The 24,830-nt window shown below is 45.5% G+C and overlaps 1 protein-coding gene across 2 annotated transcripts in view; it reads left to right on the top strand.

The window, feature by feature from the left end:
* GFPT1 (glutamine--fructose-6-phosphate transaminase 1) overlaps positions 1-23,375 on the top strand; it is a 45,213-nt gene extending 21,838 nt beyond the window's left edge. Inside the window, exons 9-19 of one of the 2 annotated variants that reach the window (XM_075174560.1) lie at positions 1,599-1,704; positions 2,968-3,131; positions 3,554-3,649; positions 3,952-4,049; positions 5,201-5,321; positions 7,276-7,433; positions 9,340-9,454; positions 9,759-9,886; positions 10,635-10,802; positions 11,133-11,294; positions 22,923-23,375. In XM_075174560.1, coding sequence (XP_075030661.1) covers positions 1,599-1,704; positions 2,968-3,131; positions 3,554-3,649; positions 3,952-4,049; positions 5,201-5,321; positions 7,276-7,433; positions 9,340-9,454; positions 9,759-9,886; positions 10,635-10,802; positions 11,133-11,294; positions 22,923-22,952 — 1,346 coding nt within the window. In that variant the 3' untranslated portion in view covers positions 22,953-23,375. Of the gene's footprint in view, positions 1-1,598; positions 1,705-2,967; positions 3,132-3,553; positions 3,650-3,951; positions 4,050-5,200; positions 5,322-7,275; positions 7,434-9,339; positions 9,455-9,758; positions 9,887-10,634; positions 10,803-11,132; positions 11,295-11,914; positions 16,119-22,922 lie in introns of those variants that run through there. The other variant, XM_075174559.1, reaches the window with a different exon arrangement.
* Positions 23,376-24,830: the final 1,455 nt, after the last annotated feature.

The raw sequence follows: 24,830 nt of genomic DNA, 5'->3' as shown, positions 1-24,830 counted from the left end.
ATCCACAGATAAATGGACAATTTATGGATCCATAGTTAACATAACAACCATAATTGGCTGATAATACTCACTGTAACTTTTCAACTACTCCTTGGTAAGATATACATACAGTGCACGTGTACGGGCACAGTAAGAACACGTTCCAGTTACAGCTCAGTGTAGAATCTGTAATACAGGAAAGCAATACAACGTAATAAAGTCAATGCGGGGAAATGTATTTTGAGAAACCAAATTTGCATGTTTTGATCAAGTCTGGGTTCTGTTGGAGAACAGCCACTAACACCTTTGCTCTCTCCTTTCTCAACAACAAATCGGTCTGTCCTGTCTCAACTCAACAGCAAAGGAATCGTTTTCCTCATTTACTGACTTAATAACTAAAGTGGAGGGCTCTAAATTGTTGGCTGAGTGGAACCTTCTTACTGAGTATCAACATGAAAGCAGTATTTTTTCTTTATGTTTTCATTTACAGAAGTATAAATCTGAATCAGATCAGTATCCAGTAGGTGAAACACAACATTAGAGCTTATGGAATAAATATATAATAGAGTAACTTCAATGTTGTTGTTGTTATTCTGCAATGGTCACGTTTTGCTAGATAAGCTGATTAATCCACCCCCACCCCTTACCACACCGTGCACAATGACTGGCAAATGATTTTGTTCGAGCAGTAGGTGTTTTGGTCCTCATCTGCATTCCTGATGAGCTTCGCCACTGAGAAGTATTTTCTGCAGTTAAAGAGGAGGCGGAGGATTAGAGAGTATTGGGAATTGCCAGACTGCTTCAGAAAGGGTCCCTGGTGAAACACTGAACTTTTGTAAAGGCTTAGTACAGGTTTTTCAGAAGTTGACTCTTAGTCCTGCGTCCTTCAGGACACCTAGCTACTTGCCTGGCAATAGCATAAGACTCGCAGCAGTTTACCAGCTGTACAATTTTTGGATCAGAATGAGGTGGTTGTATTTTGATAGCTCAGGAACAACGGCGAGTACTTAATCATGTATTTCCTGAGCTGTGCCTGAACACATTAGCTCAGCCAGACAAAAATAGGTTTGGGTTACATCTGCCGGTGCTCGTGGAACAGTGTGGTTGCACAGGTGGCAGCTCTGAAATTTCCCCAGTGCTGAGAATAATTGACAAAGAAAGAGCAATCCTGCTCGATTTCTCGAAGCCTCAGGAAAGTTAGTGGAACAGGAGCACAGGAGAAACTTAAAATGATAAACAGGGCAGATGCAACTGGGAAAATGTTGGTAAATGTGACTGCTCCTAAAGCAGCTTGAATTCTCTTCTAGTGGAGCCACACATAAACTTTCATTTGAATTTTTACTGATCTTTTCCTCTAAACTTAGAACTCTGCACTAATGTTACACTTGCAGACTTAATTCAAAAGCAAATAAAAACCTTGCAAGCAAACTGAGAAAGGGCACAATAGTACGAGTACCAGTACGCTGCCCTCTTCTACCGCCGCTGTTAAATTTACTGTGACCACGCACAGCGATGAAAATAGTGCTTCATGTTGGTACTGTGCCTTGGGTCCTCTGGCTGAGACTGACGTTGTTCCGGCTTTGCCAGCACGTGCGGTACCTAATCCTCGTGTCTTCTAGGTAAAGACAAGAAGGGAAGTTGCAACCTGTCCCGTGTTGACAGTACCACCTGCCTCTTCCCAGTTGAGGAGAAAGCTGTGGAGTACTACTTTGCTTCTGATGCTAGGTAATAATGTTCTTCGGTATCTTTTAGCGTATATAAAAATACGCCGTTTAAAGCTGAGGCCTTGAACAAGAAATGGGGAGGCTGTGGTTTCTTTAGGAATAATAGCAAATTATGTCTCTGTGGCCATTACTTTACAAACATTAACTAGTTACCATATGCAGCCCTGAAAGAGAGAGAGGTGGATTAGATGAGAGTTTCTGTTAAAGAAATGAACCCTCGCTTTGGAACTGTGCTGTTACCCTTCTTCAAGCACATCTGTTGATAACATTCCAGAGGGGAGCGATAGGAAACCTGACAGTACTGACAGGACAGATGCTAATGATCAGGAGAATTGGGTTGATTCACCAGGGATCTCTGCACACATGCAATTCCTTTGTCATCAAAGGCGGCTTATTTTAATGCCAGTGGAGGGAGGAAGGACTAACTTGACAGCAGCCTTACCAGAACTTTTGGGTTTCTCTATATTAGGGAAATGAATGCTTGTTCCAGAAACGTAAAAATACTGTTATGGTTGAGTTCTGCAGCTCCTCTCATCAGAGCATTTTGGAGAGTCTTAGGACACCCTGATGTGTTCTGATTTTAGAAAGCTTTTCAGTGACTTGCCCAAGGTCAGAACAAAAGCTGCTGGAATAGGGAGCTGATGTATTTCAGTACAGCTTGCCTTGTTCAGCTAAGAGAGAGTGCAGACTAAACCTGGTCAAAGATTCTAAACCCCGCTGGTAATTCCAATATTGACATTCCCCAAGTACACTGCAGGCAGGGAAGGTATTCAACAGTACCTAATTCTTGGAGTGCTTCTAGGCAGATCTCAAAGTACTTTAACAGGTGGCCAAGCTGTCCCCAGTTTTACAGATGGGAAGATGAGAGGGAGGGACGATGGCTTATCACTGGAAAAACCAAGAAAGGAATCTGCACCTATATTTGAGCACCCTGTGCGCTGGGGCAAGTTACTGTCTTCCTGACTTCCACTTTCTAGCTCCTAACGGTTAGATCACATTGCTGCACGTGCTGCTTTGTCTGAGGAATTCATAGTTTCTTCTTAAAGCAGGCACTGAAATTAATAATGAGGTAGGTGGAAAAAATCCAGTTATATTGGCAGTGTGGAAATGTACTTTACAGTACTCCTCTTATTTTAAAAGAAATTCCATTGAAATGAGTAACTTTCTTGAATTAAAAGCTTTATGTCAGATTATAAATAGGGCTGTAGCCCTCATCTTTCTGTGAAGAATAATGTCTTATGGCAAATGGTGTATGCTTTTATAGCGCTGTCATTGAGCATACCAACAGAGTGATTTTCCTTGAAGACGATGATGTAGCAGCTGTGGTCGATGGCCGTCTTTCCATCCACCGGATTAAACGCACAGCAGGCGATCACCCCGGACGCGCTGTCCAAACCCTGCAGATGGAACTTCAGCAAATTATGAAGGGTAAAATCTCTTGGATGTCACCTGTGTAGATGCACAGGTCCTCCCTGGAGTCACAGAATAAGTCAGGTTGAGAAAGACCCCTGGAGGTCATCTGGTCCAATCCCTGTGTTAAAAGCAGGGCCAAGTAGATCAGAGGGGGCTGAGGATTTTGCCTCCTGCTTGGAGGCATCCATTTTTTCCAAGATTGATCCCTAGCAGGCTTGCCATTCCGGATCTGACCCTTCATTGACACGTTCTAGTAACTTGAATCTAGCTCTCATGATGAGCTGATGCTTCGGTAGAAAAAGAAGTTTCATCTTAATAATCTCGGACTGGTAACTGGCCTGTTAGTGACTCTGGGCCATATAGGAAAAATGTAAATTGCCAGGAGGTAACTTGAAGCGTTCTCATTTGTTTTGTTTCTTTCTTTCTTTCTTTCATAGGTAACTTCAGCTCATTTATGCAGAAGGAAATTTTTGAACAGCCAGAATCTGTCGTTAATACGATGAGAGGAAGGGTCAACTTTGATGACTACACTGGTAATTGAGATTAAGCCTCCTTTGTTTTTGACAGCTCAGTATCTAGTAGTTATTCGCCGTAGTTATAGAGGAGGAAGTAGGTGATGACATGAGAGATTAAAGCATGCTGGTGTAAGACGATGTGTGTGCCTCACAGGGAGCGCTTCCAGAATTACGTGCGCTGGTGGCAAGATTACTTTTTGTGACGGTTTTTTTGCAAAGTGGTTGATGGAGATTGTAACACGCTGTGTGTTAGCACCAGTGATCTTGAGAATTTCTGCCACCTGGCCAGCCTCATTTTTCTCTCTGACTCTTGCTTACAGTAAACCTTGGCGGGTTGAAGGATCACATTAAGGAGATTCAGAGGTGTCGTCGTTTAATCCTTATTGCTTGTGGGACAAGTTACCATGCTGGAGTTGCGGTAAGTGGTCAGTCTTGATCTGCGAACTGTAAGTAGAATTGAACAGCAGGCACAGTATTGCGTGCGTCGAGCAGGTTAAGGATTGATGTAAGGTTAAGAAAGAGCAAGTGCACACTGATGAATGAAGACCCTTTTGAAAGCTGCATACACCAGACTTTCAATTCACCGGCAAGAGCAGTAGGAAATAAAAGCTGAAGAACTTGAATACTTATGAAAATGTTGCCTGTGGCTTTCATTGCTATGGAAGGCTTTAAAAACCAAAACCGGCTCTGATAAAAGTCAGTTGGCAGGGGAGGAGACAATGCAAGAGCGGAATGCGAGTGCCGCAGCAAGGTAGGGGCTGCCGTGAGCCAGACGGGATTTCCTCCTTTGCTGTTTACCAGACCGCGATGGCGCCTGCTCAGAGACATCTCCGTGCTTGCCCAGCACAGTGAAGAGGTTTCGCTTTGCACCTTACAGAAGTACCGGCTGTGCGTACAGCCAGCCTGTGATTTTTGTTTCGCCGGGGTCTGACCTAATCATCGGTTAAAACGCGATGGCTGTAGATGAAGCCTTTCTAGATTGTAGCTTGGCAGCCCGTATTGTTGCAATTAAAAGTACTCTGCAATTTCGCAGAGGAGTCCTTTAGCTTCTCTCAGAAATGCTGCAAAACACAGCTCTGTACACTGATTTAGAAGGACCAGAAAAGAAAATTCTTGTTCATCTTGGCTAGCTCTGTAAGATAATGTTAACAGTAATCCATCGAGTAGCCAAAACAAGTTTCTGGCTTGGCCTGGGTACAGGTGGTGGTTTCTGAGTTCTTCAGTAATGCAAGTTATAGTCTGATAGAAGGACACCCTGTATTATATAATATATATGTAGCATTATATAATAAGTGAGACTTACTTAAGCACAATCTACGTGTGAGGGAGGACTTGGCCTCACAGGCTTTTTGTGGTGCCAAAAGCAGGGTCGCTGTTCACAGGGGCAGTTGTGTGACTTGAGTGTGGGTATTCTGAGTAATTAAAATATAATCCAGCACTAATTTTCACATGGTATTTTAATAGTAATATTTTCCAGCGCGTGGCAAGTAGAAGGCTTTTTTGTACTCCAAACACTTGTTTTTTTAAACACAATGTAATATGCAACTTTCTGACATCTCCTTTCACCAGACCCGTCAGGTTCTGGAAGAACTGACTGAATTACCTGTTATGGTTGAACTAGCCAGTGACTTCCTGGACAGAAACACCCCCGTCTTCAGAGACGATGTTTGCTTTTTCATCAGCCAGTCAGGTATGGTCTCGCTTTACCACCCACTCACTCCCCTCTTTCCTGTAAATGTTAGCCGGGGAGGGAAAAGGCAGCAGGGCCAAATTCTTGCGCCTGCCTGTAGGATTGCCCGTGGTACGCGTGAGAGGAGAAGTTGGCAGACACGGACTGGAGATGGGGAGAAAATAGAGCGGTTCTCCTCCTGTCCATCCGCATGCCCGTGCAAGGTTTTGTTTAGCTGAGTCTTACATATGGTAAAAGTAGTTTTGTTTCCTTTCTCGGTGAGGAAATATTCCATCAATCAACAGACTAAAAAAATGCTACTGAGCTCTGGGTAAAAGCAGCTCGATAGTTTCTTTTGAATAGCTTTAGTTCTCTAGTTAAAGCGCTGCCAAACACTAAGCTATACGGTGGATCAGATCCATAAAAGAAATGAAACTATTACACACAAGCATCAAAAAATACAAGCACCTTGGAATGGAATATGAGATAAAAGACACACTTATGCGATATACATCACTTTTTTTTTAAGCTTTTTTTTAAGCTTTTAATATTTTCAAGGACAACTGCGATACAAAACTACAATTTTTTTTTCCTCTTGGTTGCATTTACCGTTGTAGATTTTCATAACTGATCTTCAGCTTTGATACTAAAACTAGTAGTTACTTTTTCTCCATAGGTTAATATACTGTTTTGGTAGCAATCTTTTCTTTCCGTATCAAGTAATTCAGAATACCCTCTCTTTGTAGGGGCTCATGTAAACGTTCAGGCTTTCCCTGGGTTTTTGGAATACACGTGCAGATGCTGCTTCTTCCCCTTAGAAACTGTACTGTCCCAGTTTAACAGGGAACACGACTGAGGGCACACTAGGGGATGCATCTTTCCCCCGAAGTGTTGGATGTGGCAAGCTAACAAAGATTTTCCTGGAACTTGAGCTTGGTCATCAGGCAATACAAAACCAAAGTAAATACTGAGCTCAAATAACGTCGGTTCCCCCCACCCATAAATCTGTTTTTCTAGCCTTAGATTACCACCCTGCATGACTTCTTTAAGCAGTGCAGTATGCGGAACAGTTTTTATGCACTGGTGTACTGAAGGAGAAGTGTACCGAACTAACCTTGGGGCTCTTTGTTCTCTGTTGTCACCTTACACTTGCAGGGGTACTCAGAAGAGGTGCGTCCTTTTAGGACAAAAGCAGACTGGTAACGCTAGCTGGAATACACAGTAGCTTCTATTTCTAGTCCCATCTCTGGAGCTCAGCTCGCAAGCAGCACTGCCGGGATCATCAGTGCAAGGTTTTCCCCCCCCCATCATGTTCATTTAAACCAACTTTTTCTGCTTCTTTGTGTCTAGAGTTTTTGAATCGACATGTTAAGTGAGGTCCAATCTAAGCCAGCTTCTGTTTGCATAGTGCAAACAATTTTGAACAGGGATAATTAGTTTTAGACATAGCCTCTTAGAGAACAGATTTTGCAAGCTCTCGTGGTGTGGTAAGCACCATCAGCCAAACAATTCCGTGGGTTTCGGTGGCAGTAAGGCGGTGGCAGGACTCAAAAGGCTAGCTGTAACTTAATGCCATTGCACCCACGGGCACTTCAGCTATCCCTAATATGTTTTCCCCCACCCCACCCTGCCCCAGGTGAATTTTTTTTAACCAGGAAAAGGAAGAAAGTTGTTTGTGTTAAAGAAGATACACTTGAACGGCCTTTTTTTTTTTTTTTTTTAAAAAACCATAGCAGAATACTGACTTCTCCTTACACCAAATACTATTGTTAGGTTTTGTGTTTTCTAGATTTCACTGTCTTCTTTTTAGGGTTAAAAGACAGTGTGCCAGGGCTGAAATAACAACTAACTCCTTTGACTTGTAGGCAAATACAAACCTCTAAGATTCTATTTGGGAAATCACTGCAATTTTACATCCGCAGTGACAGCAGTAACCGATACTGAGCTGCAGCACTGTCAATACCTGTCTTTTCAGGTGAGACAGCAGATACTTTGATGGGTCTTCGGTACTGCAAAGAGAGAGGAGCCTTAACCGTAGGAATAACTAACACAGTTGGCAGCTCAATATCACGAGAGACAGATTGTGGAGTCCATATCAACGCAGGACCAGAGATCGGGGTTGCCAGTACCAAGGTAAGTAGTAAGTTCATAAACCTCACTGATGATTATTGTTACTGAAACTCTCCCTGACGGTGTTGGCTATAGCATGGGTCCTCTGTTCAGTGCTTTCTGTTCCCTTTTAACTGGTTGCTGTTGATGATTGTGTAGTTAATGACCACGTGCTCAGCAACACCATAACACTATTCATTTTCTTTTTCTTCTATCTTGCAAAGGGCTTTTTTTTTTTTTTTTTTTTTTTTGTAAATGAAATAGTCTAAGGAAGCAATATTAAACATTGAAAACAGGGGGAAGAATTCCCTAAGAGGCGAGAATTCTCTCCTCTTTGCCATCATTTATCTTGAGGTGCAGGCTCGGTTTAAACTAAGGTCTAAAGATGAAAAAGGAAATTAAAAGACAAAATTATAGAAAGTTTGACAGCATGTATCTGCCCTTAATGGCACTGCTTAATAAAGAAAGTGTGATATTAAAATTATACTTCAGGCAAATGGGGTCTTTTACAGAAAGCCAGTATTTATGTCCACCTAACAGAATTATTCTGTGGTTGATGCATCTGGCTACGCGCGATGCAGTATAAAATAACTTGCTTTCCTGCATTTCATTTTGATGAAGTGCTTCTGCATGGTGAAATCTGCTTTGATTTAGTTATATTTAGAGGCGAGATGATGTCAATCTGTTACATAAATTCAGCCAAAAACCACATTTGAGTTTAATAGTTCATTGGGGAATTTGATCATGGAAAATTCATGAGTCTCTTACAAGAAACTCTTGAACGAGTTGTTTGTCCCTGGGTTGTTTTCACATAGCCAACATTACAGTCTGGAGATAACTGAAAATGGCATTTTCTCTCTGGTGATGTGGGGAGTTACCGAAGTTGTGCGTATAAGAGATAGGAACTTGAAAAGATTCTGCCCTAAGGTTGTCCAGAACTTCATTTTGAGAACATATTATAAACAACCCAAGCATTGTTAGCGTGACTGTTTGGGGCTGCGTACTTCTGTAACCTTCAACTGCACCAAAACAAAGTAAATCACACTCCATATCAAACTCTGCTAGTCAGCATAACTGAAGCTTTTCTAGATTCCTTCAGAGCTATTTAAATCTTCTTCAATATAGCAACATGAAAGTTTGTTTGATCATTGTTTAAGAAGGGACAGAAATACTACAAACCTTAATCTTATTTCTAAGCAACTTCAATCCCAGGCTGGCACCACAGACCATTTCATAACATTTGTCTTATAAGGACTTCAGGGGCTAGACTTTGCAATAGCCGTTTGATGCCTGAAATGTTTTTGTGAATAGAACTGCCTTAACTTGAGCGCTGATTTCACTTGCCTGTGCAGATGATTTTTCTGCAAAGTCGGTGACACCAGTCACTATGGTCTTTTAGACAAATACGGAGCCTTACCACGGTGAAGAGTTCAGAATTTCTTAAAGCGGGGTGGGAAGTCACTTACCTTGTCAGCTGCCGTCGTGTTCCTTGAATGCGGTCCAAAAAAATTCCAGCTAGCTGTCCTGTTGCGATGGCCAGATGTTAGTGGTGGGCTTCCACTGTATGTCTCCAAGTCAGTGGGTCTGCCTTCGTCGGTGTTTTCAGCATTTACTTGCAGTAAAGAAGGACATAGGTATGGTCACAAAATAGGATTTAATAGTTGCCAGGGAATGTTAGAAATACTCCATTTTGCTTGTTGTACCTTAATCTCTTGGAGTATAAGGCCATTGCACGCCTCCATTTGAGATTTCTCCAATGAGATTTGCCTGTGAATTTCACGTTCATCTCTGCTACTGCATTGGAGTGAAAGCTGCCATTTGGTACCATGTTGAGAATAAGTCAACAGCTAGTCTAAGGATTTTACGCCGTAGGTGACAACCGTTTGGTTACTGTCTTAATATGTGTGTTCTCTCTCCCCCCTCTTATTAGGCCTATACCAGCCAGTTTGTCTCTTTGGTGATGTTTGCGCTGATGATGTGCGATGACAGAATTTCTATGCAGGAAAGGCGCAAGGAGATCATGCGTGGTCTAAAGGGACTGCCAGGTAGGAAACTGCTGCATTTATTGCGTCTCGCCAAGTGAAACTCAGTAGCACAGGCGACCTTCAGCAGTGCCTGAACTTTGCTTTTGAAAGACCGAGCGGATCAGATATGTGCAACGTGGCTATAATTTTTGCAACCGTGTTCTCTCTAATGTCTTCAGACCACTAAATCAGACTATTAAAATACTGAGTCCAGTTTTTATGCAAGTTACTGCTATCTGTGTATATGAAGTATGAACAGTATGTATAGTTTGAAAGGCACAGGCACATAGGCACGCACAACTTGAATTCTTCTCTTTCCTTCTAGACTTAATTAAAGAAGTGCTGAGTATGGATGACGAGATCCAGAAGCTAGCCACAGAGCTATACCATCAGAAGTCTGTTCTCATCATGGGACGTGGCTACCATTATGCTACATGTCTTGAGGGAGCTTTGGTAAGAGATTTCTTTACTTAAAGCTGGTTCAAACGCACTTAGCTATGGACTTCAGATTTCAGCAGAGGAAACGACACGTGGCTACAAGTTGTTTTTTAGAGCAGCTAACAGCTATGGCGCGTTGGCTGACATACTGGGTCAAATAGCTAAAACTCACCGTAACACTGCTGAGGCTTCCACTTGAAGACACCCAAGTCACGTAACGGCCACAGTGGGTTGAAAGGGCGTATTTTCAGCATTCACACTGGGAATACTTTACTGTGACAGACCAGGCACCCTGATAACATCAGTTCTTTGAACTGTTGGGGTGGCATTTCCAGGAATGCTCAGCATCCAAAACTGAGCGTGTACTTCCTAAAACCTGTATATTGCAGTTTTTACCTTTGAGGAGATTCCTGTTGTTATAAGTGCTGTCACCCACCGACGTGCAAACGCGTCCCCTTTGCATTTGCCTGCCCAGTTCAAGACTATGATGATAGATAATATTGGCTGATGGCAAATCATGAGGTCTGTGGGGGGTTTGCTGTTAGAACTGTAAGTGTTGATGGCCTGCAAGCAGCTCAGCCCAGATGCACTACTTTGATCTAGGTTTTCAGGCTGGCTTGTTTACATATAGGATCTGAGGAAAGCCAGAAGATGTTTTTAAAAAGTTACAAAGAAAGTGGAAGAAGCCACAGAGATGGTTTAAAAAAAAAAAAAAAAGGTTGGCCCAAAAGCTTTATGAATGTTTTTTCCCCCCCCCATCTAGAAAATTAAAGAAATTACCTACATGCACTCCGAAGGGATATTGGCAGGTGAGCTGAAGCACGGCCCTCTCGCGCTGGTGGACAAACTCATGCCCGTTATCATGATCATCATGAGGGACCACACATACGCCAAGTGCCAGAACGCTCTCCAGCAGGTCATTGCACGGCAAGTGAGTACCTAGAAAAGTTTACAGTGCATCAGAAACATTGTTTTTAATACAAAAGCAGTTTACAGGGCACCCAAACTATTTGTTTTAGTGTCACTGCCTAAAATGTGCATTCAGTAGATATTCTGGGCATTTCAAGAGCAACCTTTGCAGCAGATTGCAGAAGCCTAGCGTGGTTTGTTTACCCCTTAAAATACGCTACAGGGATGCCCATGGGATGCAAAGCTGTTTTGTTCTAAATTAAGTAAAAAGTTCTCGCCACTGGCGCTCTGAACAGAAGTGAGAGAAGAATCTTCCAGACCTGTTTTTCTTCAACATTTCCCTTTGTTGCAGGGGCGACCTGTCGTGATTTGTGATAAGGAAGACATCGAGACAATTAAGAACAATAAAAGAACAATCAAAGTTCCCCATTCAGTGGACTGTCTGCAGGGGATCCTGAGCGTTATCCCCCTTCAGCTTCTGGCTTTCCATCTTGCAGTTCTCAGAGGATACGATGTAAGTACAGTATTCCTTCCCTTCTGCACCGCTGTTTGCTATCTGCAGATCTGGAAAAGACGCGCTGGGTGATGTTGGAAGTCTGTGGGGGTTGTCTGTATAATCGCTTGAGCTACTGGAACAACCAGGTTAAATGGTAGACCTGGCAATTCCAGAAGCTTCTCGTGAACAAAACTTGAAGGCAGCCTAGTACACTTGGCCGAGTCTTGTGCAGTTTGAGTTTGGACATGTGTCTGTTTTCTGGTAGAAGCGTGTGGTTTCTGGAGGGCTGGCAGGAAGCTAAAAGGAAGGTAACAATCCACAGAAGGATGTTTGACGAACAGAGTCTGTTTGCGTTAGGTATTTGATCTTAATACAGACACTGGCCTCTACCTTTTGTCATTTGAGCACTGTAACAACGTAGACTAAAGGGACTAACTCCGAATTTCTTGACAGAGGAGTTGTAACAATTGAGGTTTATGGACCTTTTCTGCATCAGTTATCCTAAATTAACATGAAAATATGTTCAATCATTTTCAGTTTAAACGCAGAACAGACTTTCCACGCATTACAAAGTTATACACAAAGAAAGAAAGTGTGTAAATACTCACAAGCATGTTCTTTCTCCTCCCTCTCTGCAGGTTGATTTTCCAAGAAATCTGGCCAAGTCCGTAACTGTAGAGTGAAAGATCATCTGAATCATAGGGGCAAAGGGGAATTAAATGAAAGACTTTTTTTGGTACCAAAATAACTTGATTTTAAAGTCCCCTAGGTAAATCTTATTTTGGTAAATCATTGTTTGTGTACAAGATCACCGTAATTCCATTACATTAGTGATTGTCAAATTGATTCCACATGCTATGTCAATAGCTTTGGGTTTTTTTGAACAATACACTTCCACGAAAGATGTTAAATGGTTTTCTTTAAAGATTACTGAGTCTTCTAGGTAAGGGGCCCTCCACTTTACTTTAAGATAATGTCATTGTTTCTTATCCAGTGTGGCTCATTCCAATCGTTGATGAGAAACCATTGAATGAATTACCTGTCATGCTCTCAGGCAGTGAAGCAGGATACCAGAATATACAACTGGAACAAGAGCTGTTACTGGTCATGCTTGTGCAGATACTTTAACAGTGAACGAAACTGTAAACAAGCATTTGGGGTCACTTTCTGCCTCATGTACAAAAGGGAATTCAACTGACCTGTCACAGCCTCCTACATTTTAGGCACAGGGGAAATGTGCTGAGAAAATAATGTTGCTTCCGAAGGATCTTATCTATGCCAAATACCTAGCAAGTGACAATCTCGTAGACTCGGTGGGCCCCAGCGCACTGTGTAACACCAGCATATACCTGTAGTTGTGCCCGTGAGGACAGTGCAACTCACGCCTTTGAGTGTAAAGGGAAGCAGTGTCTGACTCGGTATGGATGCTTCCCGAAGTGGGGGAAAAGAGAGGCGTATGAACAGTGCTCAGTTTGTGCTGGTGTTTTGTTGTTGCTGTTGTTTGTTTGTTTTTTTTTTTTTTAAACAAGTAGAAGTCTTCCTGTGTTGAGGATTTTTCCCCTTGAACTGAGTACTGCGGCACTATAAACACATCCTAAGGAACCGGCTTCATACTGCTGTAGGTCACTTACTAGTCTGAACGCGTAGAAGAAAGTTTCTGCCTTGTATGTCTCCGGCAGAGAGACGGCACTGAAGCTGCCTTTCTGAGGCTTATTACGTTAGCCAAAGTCCCTTAATGAAAGCATGGGTTCTGGTTTATTTAGGAGCAGTTCGTATGTGACTTGTGTCAAATTCAGCTGGTTTAAAATTGGAGGGGATAAAAAAGGCTCGATAGGCACAACAGAAATATATACCTTGGTAATAGTTTTGTAACAAGCTTGTAGAGAATCAGAAATTACGCCTTCAAGACTTAACACTGACTTTTTCAAAGTCATTAAAGAGCAGTTAGCTATGTATTTTCTAATGCAGAAAGGTGAATTTCCTACCAGCTTGATGGGTTTTGAATTAGCTTTACGCACGCACCATAAAAAGAAAAACACGCTACAGGGCGTGAAGTAACGCTTGCCAAGTGCTGGTGAATGTTCCAGGTCACTTACTTCCCCTGAAGAATTGCTTTAACAAATGCAGTGCCTGGGGACTGTCCACTACCCTTTAAAACCCAGTTCTCCTCGCGCAGGATGCCAGGCTATTGCCAAGTAGCAGTAATCCAGGCCGACTCGTACAATGGGAGATGACTGCTCAGACCGAGGCATTTCCAAAGACTCCGTCTGTAGCAATTCTACTTTATATGAAACCACAGTAACTATTTAACTTCAATTCAGTATCAGCTCAAGGCTTAGTTCTATTATGAGAATGAAATGCTGCGTGCCTGGAAACAGCTTCTCGAAACCCATATATGTATGTTTATTAATACATCATATTCATTAATTTATGAACACATTGTGCTGCCAGTGTCTGTTTAAGAGCAAAGTAGTAAATATTGCATTTTATTTATACTGCATTTGCTTATGAGGCACTGACTCATAACTGTTGTGTGCCTCTGCCTAAACATGACCAGTAGCCTTCCCTGCTTCATTTGAAGACGATACTTGTCCTTAAGGAAAAACAACGCGTGTTCAACGCTAACAATTTGAAGACAGTTCCTCCTCCTCCCACTCAGCTTGCTTAAGAGAAGAGAAACTGTGCAAACCTTTCATGTGGAGGGCTGGAACCAAGGCAGGGTTCCCCCCGTATCCCCACCCCAGCACAAGGACACGAGGACTTGCAGTATCTCATCCTATGTTCTCGTTAGCACGGGATCTAATGTGAAAGAACCCTGTAAGAGAATTATTTTAAGATCTTTGTCTCCTATTCCACTCAGAAGAAAAGCAGCAAGCATTGCTTTTATCTAGCCTTGTACAGATGATTGTCCGCTAGCTTACCGAGTCTCCTAGCAAACAGGATGGTAGCCATCCCTGTTACAATACAAGTTGCTATTCAGTAAAAGTTCAATAATGCAGGCTGTTAAATATTTATGAAAGTAAGTTGTATACAAAGAGGACCAAAGAACAGGAGTCTAAGTTAGAAATGTAAGTCTGACACTCTCACGTCGGGTGTAACTGTACAGATATTGCTGAGCTATTTGGTTTTATGCTGTGATAGACAAATCCTTATTCTGTGTAATTTAAGGCATTAAAACTCATGACAGATTCTTCATTGTCAGAAGTAAAGGTAGTATTCACCCCCCGCGTTCTGCAAGTTGCCAGCAAACTGCCTGAAGTGTATAAAACTCTGCCTGCCAAAACAGAGGTTTAGTCGCTACTTGCAACTAGGCTGTCGGATGTTGTAATGCGTGATATCAAAGAATGCTGTGGAGCACACTTGCTGTGAAGAATTTCTCTGATGAGCATGGTAGGGAATCTGTTAAGCATCTCATTGTTGTTAATTGCCATGCCTGTGTGAAGTGAGAATGTATAAAGGACTCTTCTTAGCTTTCCTTACCTCATTTTGTCTAGATGTGTTGCATTTTGATGAACAGATGATGTTTCTCTTTTCCTTAGAAAACTTTTAGAATGTCTTGTGATATTTATTAACAGCCAGTCAGTCTTCTGCTCTCCAAAATGAATGTTTTGCTTACTGAGCCAGTAAAATTCCCTCCTTCCTAATTGAGGTGTTTAAAAATTCAGTAGCCCTGTCACTAAAATTGAGCCACAGGTAAATACAGATAAAGGCCTTTGCACTTGGAATAACAGCTGCCTGTTACTGCGTACTGTTGTCAGAATTTATTTTGATTTAATAACTGTTTCCTCATCTATGTCTACAGTGGCTTAAAGGGAAGCACACGCCCGTAGGTCTTAGGGTTTTTTGATTACCAAAGACCAGACAACTTCAGGCTCACCACATGTTGTTTCTGCCTAACAGATCTCGGACAAATTCCACGCTGCTCGTAAGGTTATTCCACACACAAAAGGAAATTAAGTTGTATATAGAATATACCCAAACCAGTATTTCGGTAGCCGTGTCCTTGTAAGGTGCAAGAATGACATGGCAAATGCCATCTCGTTTTTAGCATGGTCTCACTGACTTGAAGGTAATTACGTACCACTACACGGGGACGCCTTCTCGCCAGGAGGCTGCCTTGACACCCGTGTTTGTGAAGCCTCAACCCCTCTGTCCTGAAAGAGCTGAAAAGTTCACACAGGCCGTTCCCGAGTGGGAGGGAGCTCACGGACATGACACGTCAGTTAGGAGCCTTAAGACTAGCCTAGACACACTAGGTTTGGTTAAGCTGCAGATGGAAACGTCTAAAGGCATAAGGAAGACCACACATTAGCGCAAAACTAGGCCTTTCTCCTCTCTCGCCGTCACTAGTGGTCCTTGACGCCACAAGTAGGTGCCTGGCGGCAGCACGTCGGACGGAGGGAGGGATTGCAATTCAGTGCTTGAAGTAGCACGTCAGTGTTTAGCTGTGGCTAATTTTAGATCCTACCTGAATGTACCAAATTTGCCTCAAAGCATGGAGTCCCTCCTCTACATCAGAAACAGGAAGAAGAAGAAACAAAGAAGTATTTGGTTTGAATAAAAGGAAAGAAAACTATTTGCCTTCAATTCAGTTTATGTAAATAGACATTTGAAGTGGCAAATACCACCATTTCTTCCCTTGTAGATCTGTTTGCCTCTGCTTGTACATATCCAGCTGGCTTGGTTTGTGGGGACCAGTCTGTACCTTGTTTCCTGTTGTGTGCTGTACGCAGAAGATGTCTTACTTTTGTCTGTAGTGTTTTATAATTTGGGTTTTGTCTTTTTGCTTACTTTTTTGTATCTCGCCCTTTGAATAAAATCAAGTGCCCTACGTTAAACAAACGGAATTGCTGGTCTTTAGTTAAATCCACTTAAGAATAGGTAACCCCTATGAAAGTTAAGGGCAGTACATACAAAGCAGAAAAACACAGGGCTTAACTCCCCTCTCTCCTAACCGGCCAGGCTTTTTTTCATGTCTGAGATCAGAACATATTTCAACTGCCCTTTCCCAACCACGATCTTGCCATTAACCAAGAAGAAAGCCCATAAAATACCCCTAAGGCGACCAGCCAGTATTACCTTCTCTACCTTAATTCTCATTTAACTACCACTCTTCTATCACCAGGCGAGACAAAATCGCAGTCAGCACAGCCCATACACGACCCATGCTTAGTGAATATTACTCAGGGTTTTTTTTTTCAAGAAAGAAACCTGTTTGGGTAACGTACAGACAGGCTGCTTCGCAAACCCAGCAGTGGAGGACTACGACAGAGATGCTGAGATGGTGCAGTTAAGTGCACATTCTTGTAAGACAACAGCTGGGGGCTTAGAGATTGTTCATGTCTAAAAAATGCCTGGATAACTTTGTAAGCGAAACCCACAATGACAAAAGACTGTCTGAAATTCCACCCCTCCTCCAGCCGGAGCCATTCATGGATTAATTTCCTCAGGGACCTTCACCTCTGCAGGGGAAGAATATCAAACACGATCATTTATTTTCCTAGATAAAGCGAGCAGCTTGGACTTGCTCTTCTCACAAATACCTTTCCTATACAAGTACCAGTATCAAAAGGTCACGAGACTACTTTTTAAGGCTTACTGCCTTGAAACAATGCACGTATGCCCTTAGGATCACAATAGAAGTCGGTGCCTATGCAGGTGTTGGGAGCAAGACGGTCCACCTTCGCTTGCTCGGATCTGCAAAAATAAACAGCAGTTCTAGCTTGCATTACAGTCACCAACAAAAACGGGTCAAACAGCTCGAAGCTTTAGGCTTTCATTGTCACAGCTGTAGGTCACATCTGCTCAGGACACTAAAGGAGCAGGGAATATTGCAACGAATCGGCACGGAAAGTTGGCTGTGTGCAGAATCTTCCTGAAGTGACTCCAGGGCTGCACCACCCTCGGTCTCATTTAGCACAAGACGCCCGTTCTCAGGCTGCACACCGCAAAGCAGAGAGTTGAGATTCTCGTCAGCTGCTGTCACGGGGCTGGCTGCATTTCCACCGGGCAGGGGACAGCGCACCCCCCTTTCTTTAATAAATTCCAAGTACGATACTCTGAAGAGCAAGGGAGCTGTGTGGTAACGGGTAACGACGAGACACTGCCAGGGTTCTCATTTGCTCATTTCTCCATCTGGGCCATCTGAGCACACACATTATACAGCGCGTTTCATTTAAGCTAATAAAAATGGCCGTGAGAAGACAAATGCAAGGGACACATCCAGGGTCCCTAGCAAGTCGGTCCTGAGCTCTGGTTGCAAGAAAGCCATTTCCTTAAATCCCAATGTGGCTAAAAGCAGTAAGAGAAGGGGCAAAGGATCTGCAGGCCCTTTGCACTGAAACTCTTCAATCCTGCGTAGAGTTGGTCTCATACAATGTGACATTTGAAGATAAATAAGCTCCCAGAAGCTAAGTGAGATTTACAGAAGGGCATAAGCATTTGGTTTGAATAAATTATAATAGATTGCCTGCTCCAAAGCGCTCCTAGGCCCCTCTAGAGCAACCTGCTTCCCGACATTTACCCTTCACACGCTTCCACAGCGCGTGGGCCTTCAGCACAGCTTCAGTGCTGAGCCTCAAGCTGCTGACTGTACACATTCATGCAAGTTTCTTTAATTTACCTACATTTACTTTTCTGCTCTAAAGCAGCGCTCACCCTTGCTTGCAGGAGTACTGTGCATAGCCAAGACCCCGGGAATGGCGTTTATTCAACGCCTTATTCGCCTCTTGCTCTCTGCTAAACTGTTTTTCACCACTGCAGAGCACACCTGTAGCCCTGTACAGTAACTGCTTGCACAGAAAACACCCGTGTAGCGCCTGGGATCAGAGAAATGGCACCTGCCGCCGCAAAAAAAGCCAGTTCTCGGGTCACTGTAAGATGCTCACTGGGGAAGCAGCAGTCCATAGGGTACGCTGTGGGAATTCTTGCCCCAGACCCCTTTTGGACACGAGTAAGTTTGGAAAGAAAACGGTACGCAGCAACGTTTTTGCTGGACGTAGGCAGAACAAGGAAGGGATGTTTTGCCTGTAAAATTGACTCCCAGTTACCAGGGTGCTATTTCACAGAAACACTGACTGGCAGCGGAGCCATTCTTACACGTTAGCCTGATCTGCTGTGCAGGGCAGGCTGGTGTCCATAGACTGCACTTCTTGGTTCGAGAAAAGCGACCATTCCTTACACCACCTCAGAAACTGGTAAAAGCTATTTTCTAGTTTTTCCCCCCCTAAGAAAGCAGACAGCCACACTCATGGCAGCGGCGTGAAGGTACACAAAGTGCATGAACTACCCCTACTCTGTACAGAGACCAGCGGCAGAGAGCACAAGGCGTTCAGGGCAGCACACCGTTACCGAGTGGACAGCCCGACCTGTTGAGCTTGTGGGTCCTCAGCTCCTGATGGTTTCGCCAGCCCCACAGCATCACCGTGCAGTGCCCTAGCAGCACCCCTTGGCATTCAGAGCATTAACGAGGAAGATTTAAGGGCCTCAGCTTTAGTGGGACTTCCTTAATGGGAAACCATAAAAAAACGCTGTACAGGGATGGAAATTCCTCTCAGTGGAGCATCCTGGCCAGTTCCACTGTTGAGTAGCTGCCTTCCCCATTGCCCACACACCTTCTTTGCTGGGCTGCTCTTCTGGCATCTCCTTGCTGCTATTGCATCTATTTCTGGCTCGCCACGTTCCCAGCTCCTACAGCTCGGAAGGTCCAACAAGCAACACGCTGCAACAGCTCGGCTTCATCTCCATCTCTGCTACAACTCCCTGTGCAATCTCTGCCCACGCTGCCCCTGAGGCCACCCCAACCTTCCCATCGGAGGACTAACAGCACCCCAGGAGCCAACGTCACTCTGCACAGCCTTATGCATTTCATTTGTCAGACAGGAGAGCATCACCGGGTTTCTGAACTACAAAGAGGCTATTTCTGCCCCATTCCCACGCATCTATCAGCTGATTGGAATACATTGCAGCCATTTGAAAAAACAAAGGAGAAGAAAAAAAGCAAGCTGACTTGCCAAGATGGTCCATTCAGTGCTGAAGAGGTTACCCAGCCTAAGAGAAAAAAATCAGACCCACAAATCAGACGTGACGGGACTCCTTCCCCCCTCCTCAGTCTCATTCTTTATTGTTTAGGTCAAATAAAATATGTTCCCATGGTCCTTACAAATTCCTATGGAAACAAGTTTAAACAAACAAGCTGCTAGCCTGTGTCTGGACAGCCAGCAGCAGCATTACTTTAACACAGGATCCCAAACGCGGCGGTGAGCCCAGACCACTGGAGACACTCACAATACCACCACAGCTCAGCGCTAAGAGCCAATTAGGTTCCCAAGGGCTCCCATCATCGGGAGATACGTTCAGACCACGTGCAGGACGGGTGGCGGCACAGAGGGCCCGGACAGCTTATTCCGGGCGGTAGGAGGGTGCCCAAAGACCTTATTAAGCAGAAAATTACCCTGCACAGGCAAACCCCCACCTCGCTGTACCAAAGTGACGCTGCAGCTCCTGCTAAGGGCAACAATCAGCAAACCTGCATGGGATGCAGCTAAAACCTCCCTGCTCCTCTCATTTCCGTCTCTGCCCAGAATTAACCTCCGCCGGATGAGAGCGCGTGTCCAGGGGCAGGGGATGCGCGGCTGGCAGCTCTGCCTCGACAGACCTCTGCATCCCCAGCAGAGCGGGGCATGGACACGAGCGTGCTGCAGAGGACGGCACGCTGCAGCAGCCTCTCCACTTCGGTGGCACCACACGCAACAGCGAGTCATTGCTAGGAAGGAGACGCCGCCTCTCCTCCCTTCCGATGCCGGTTGCCACCTGAACAAGCCTTCCTCAGGCTCACAAGCGGGTGCTTTCTAGCACCCAATACTAGGCAAGACACTGCCTGCCTGCACAGGATGACTCACGTCGCATTGGCAAACCCCGAGGATGTGCCTGGAAGTTGGTTTCACAACCAAAGCCACCTCTGCAGGGCTATCAGCATACGGCCCTGGGAAAATCCAGCCTGAGCTACAAAACCTCCTCTCCAGCACTTGCAGCCCCACCACGAGACCAGTGCAAGAGCAGGACCAGAACAGACAGAATGGCCCCTGTGGTCACCGGCTGGACCGCTCTGCTGTAAACTGTGGCAGGGACTCGCATTCCTTCTTGCATTTTTTGCAGCATCTCCTATCCTCAGGAAGACATGCTTTTCCAAGCCCGGCCAGAAACACTGCTGAAAATTAAAATTCTCTTAAAATTCTCAAACAGCCCCAACTGGTCCGCTGGGGAAAACTCAAGACACACACGCTTCACGCCAAGACAGGACGTTCACGTTCAGAGGGTGACCACCCTGGTAACGTAACAGCCACCAGCCATCACCAGGTGGAATTTAGGGGGGATTTCAGAGTTGCACAAAGCTGGGAATTACGCACGCAGGAAAAACTCCCACTGAACCACACCGCGAGGAGTCACAGGTTTCTGTGACCCAGTGACCATGTGTTACACCCCTCGCTGATCGTGTTGCTAAAGGAGAACGGCAGTGCTCATCCCCCTCCTCTCCACAGGTCGGACTCGAGCCTAGAGAGCAGCCACGTCATCTCCCTTAGCATAACTGGCAGACGGCCTTCAGGAAGGGCCCATGACAGGGCTTAAAATGTATGATGAATTACTTGCCTCGAGGACTGTCCCTGCAGGACCACATCCAAGTAAGGCAGGGGGCAAGTGGGTCTTGAGGCTGACAGGAGCTAACCTAGAAAAGCACCTGCTTGCAAGCGGAGCAGCTGGGCTTAGGAAGGAATTTTTGCTGCGGGGCTTGTACGGACACAAAAGCTGGGGTAGGGATCAGCAGGGACTGAAGCCATCTGCCCCTCATCCCCCCCCAGGTGCTGCTAGCCAGGAACAAGGGCTTGTCGCAGTCCCAAGCTTCACCCCAGCTTTGCTAGCCTAGCTGAGAGGGGGCAGGAACGGGTTTAGGGAGCGCCTGCAGGCTGGGTCTCACCTTGGTGAAGCCGCAGGAGAGTTACCTCCTGCAAGGGGAAGGAGGCAGAAGGGGCAATCATCTCTCCTCCAGGCACTGCTGGATCCAGAAGAGGACATCTGTCCTTTCCCCTCCTAATCTAGATTCGAAGGTTATTGTTGAGTCACTAGATGCCACTTTGTGCAATGGAAGGTGCCACTGAAAGGAAGGCACCGCTCCCAGTGAGCGGGCAAGACAAAGCGAGAGCTCAAACCTGCTCCTAAACCAGTTGCAGCTTAAAATCTGTCACATCTCTCTAAGAAGTGTTCTGTATCTCATCACTTTAGCCCTCCCATTTGGGTTACCACGTGTCCAAGTGGTATCGTGGCCAATGCCTACATGGAAAAGCAATAAACCAAGTAATTTATTTGTAGCTGTCTTCAATTTAATGCACCAGCTGGATGCGACCAGCTGGTTTGTAGCAGGCCAGCAGCCAGGGGCTTGTGGATAAGTGGAGGTACACTGGTCACAGCTCTGAGAAAAACTGTTCTTGGGTAGATGTGGGTGGTTGCTATTAGATAGGAAAAAAGAGAACTGCAGTGAGACTTGGGCTTTAAAACCATGGAAACATCAGCTAAGAAACACTTTTCTCATCAGTAGGAACAAGCAGGGAAACGTTCAGTTGGGACAAGGGCTCACCAGCCTGGGAATGCTGCAGTCTTTGGCATTTTCTGCTTGTTTCAGTGACTATGGAAAGCACTATATAAAGTCCTGTTCCAAAGGGAAATACCTGCCATTATTCTATGGCTGGAAAAAATAGAGGAAGAACTACAGCTGTTCCTAAGACCACGTAGCCTGGGTGGATGCTGCTTCCCAGAATGGAAACAGGTAGAAAAGCCCAGAGGGAGGGATCCTGTGTGACCCAGAGGCAGTTTCAAAGCAGCACCCAACCTGGCACAGAGCCTTAGCTGACACTGCTAATTACCTCTTGGTACCTGCCTTCCCCCAAATGAGTTTGGGAGTTCACGCCCCAGACTCTTGGTCCCTTCAGAGCCACAGCTTTACCAGAGGCCCAGTGCAAGGTTGTTTCACAGAGAAACAGCAGCCAAGACCAGACCTCTTTCAGTGCTGGACTTGCAGCAAATGACCCAATTTCCAGCCTGCCCAGCATGTTTCAACAATAACTGTATCTCAGTGTCCCAAAAATACAATCCCTGATTCACAAACACCCGACTCCCCCCGAGGGCTGCACAGCTATTTGCAAACTCCCACCGCGGCCCCGAAGGTGCAGAGGAGGCAGTTGTGGGCAGAGCCTCCGTAGCTGTTCATGGACAGGCAAGAAAGAGAAGCGGAGCTACAGCACATCACTCGAGAGCGTGGATTAACCCCCCCATCATGCTAAGTTTTTCCTGTAGTATCTCAGTTACAGTGAGTAATCCCATCAAGTCTGGATCGTTATCCTGCACGCACAAAGTCCTCCTTTGTTTAAGCCCAGAATTAACACCGCCGAAAGCAGATACCCTTATCTCCAGGGTTTTTCAAACCCCATGCTACTTTTTCTTGTGGCGGACAGGGCTGAAACACCGGCTGTCCGTGGCGGTGCCCCCGTTTCTGGGTGCCGGATCGGCACCCCTTACCGCAGCTGGTGTCGAAGCTCGGCCGCACCTCCCTGCTCAAAGGGCTGTTCTTTTCACGGCTGCCTGTCCTTTTTGCAGGTGGACCGCATTGCCGCCTCCAGAGACTGAACGCCATCGCTGCTTCGCCGCTGTCTGAGCGACTCGCCTCCCGTGCAGCTGTCCGAGAGCCCCGAGGAGAAGGAGCGAGAGGGGTGAGCTGCAGGCAGCCAAAAGAACATCCCTGGGCTGCCACCTTCTCTGCCCACGCCCGAGGGCCCCCCGTGGCAGCAATGAGCATCAGTCAGACCCTGTCTGCTCTGCGCAGCACAGGCCGGCAGCCCCAGGTTTGAGTGTTTTGCACTGAGCAAGGCATAGAAAAACCCCCTAGATAAGTGACAGACAGTCACAGATGACTCTACTTGCTGGTTGCACTTTGCGATGCAGTTCTTGCCTTGATTTTAGGTTTTAAATAATAAAAGTCTCCAAAGATGTCTCGATTTTGGCAAATGCCAAAAGCAGAGCATTCTGTTTTGGAGATGCCAGTTTGTCTTTTCTTGGATGGTTTCTTCCCTTCTTGGCTTCTGCAGCTCAAGAAACAAAGCCAAGTTCACGACTCGCCCCTGCTCCCCCTTCTTTCCCTGTTCAATGACAGTTTTGATGGCTTAAGTCTGTGTTGCTTCGACTTGAATTTCTGGCCTGCATGCTAGCGTGGCAAGGACGCATCTTATATAGACAGTATATGAAGGTTGGACCTTTAGTCTTTGTGATGGTTTTGTCACAAGAGCCCGGCTGGACAGCCCTGAATCTCGCTTTGTATGTCTAACACACCAGTCCCACGCAGGCAAGAACAGCTAGCCAAAAAGAACCCCAAAAACCTGCTGAAATGTCTATGGCAAGCTCCTGGGGGTGGAGAAAAACCGTCACCTTCCATATGATTAGATTAGAAAACTACAAAAACAGTACGCGACGCAGAGGAGTGGTGGCTTGGTGTTAACACTGTGGGGCTGGGATGTCAAAAACCACCTCTGGGCCCGGGGGGGGAACATTGCCTACAGCGACCATCGTCACAGGCTGCGGACACAGCTAGGAAGAGGCGAGGGCTCTGACTTGCAGAGGCATAAAGCTCCCGCTGCTGTAAACCCAGCAGGTTACGAATTCCTGGAGGTACCAAGCACCAAGCCAGCCAGAATAACCCCAGATCCCACTTCGTCCCTGGTCACAGGTCAGAGATCATCACTATCTGGCAGTTATTACCCCAGAAACAATCAGGGTTCACCCAGACTATTTAGCTGTGACAACTAGCAGCATTTGGCACGTGCGGTGTTCACACGCGTGCCGTTCAGGACGGATACTCTTCTGCAAAGTGCTTTTAGCTTTGATAACACAGATCTCGGTGAGGAAGTGAAGGAGGCGTTGGTGTGATACAAGGCAAGAGTTGAGGCTGGGTTATACAACTACAAGATTTCGAAGGCAGCCTTGGGAGCCTTTATTTGCCTCCCTCTGCTCACAGCTTTCTGGAGTGAAAGATCAAGCTTTTCTGTTCTTAAACACAACCCAAGATGCTCAGTCACACACCTCTAGGCACCAAAGCTTTAACAGACCTCTGATAATGCCATGGGAGACAGGTGGGAGGCACGGTTGTGCCCAAGGCTGTCCACAGACCCACACAGGACCTGCCACCACCCCCAGAGAGCCTGCAATGTGTTGACAGCAGGTTTACCAGGGTCCCCATTTTCCTCGGGGCACCAAAGCACAGAGCGCACAGCCCGCCTGCCGGTCCCCCCGCACACTCAGCTCTAAGTATGGAAAACCCCTGGCAGAGGGGCTGTTTAAGTTATAATTCAGTCCTTATCCCAATTCAATCAATATGACCTAGAATGTGGAAAAAAAAATGTCTAAAATATGACAAATGAAGGCCCCAAAGTACTGCTTTAAGCTAACCAAGACCGTTTTGGCTGGCCTGGGCTAGGAAGCTGCACAGACAGCTGTGCCTCCAGATCAAGGGCA

The sequence above is a fragment of the Calonectris borealis genome, chromosome 27, assembly GCF_964195595.1.
Source record: "Calonectris borealis chromosome 27, bCalBor7.hap1.2, whole genome shotgun sequence".
NCBI classification, from domain to species: domain Eukaryota; kingdom Metazoa; phylum Chordata; class Aves; order Procellariiformes; family Procellariidae; genus Calonectris; species Calonectris borealis.
This window is presented reverse-complemented; position numbering and strand designations above follow the sequence as displayed.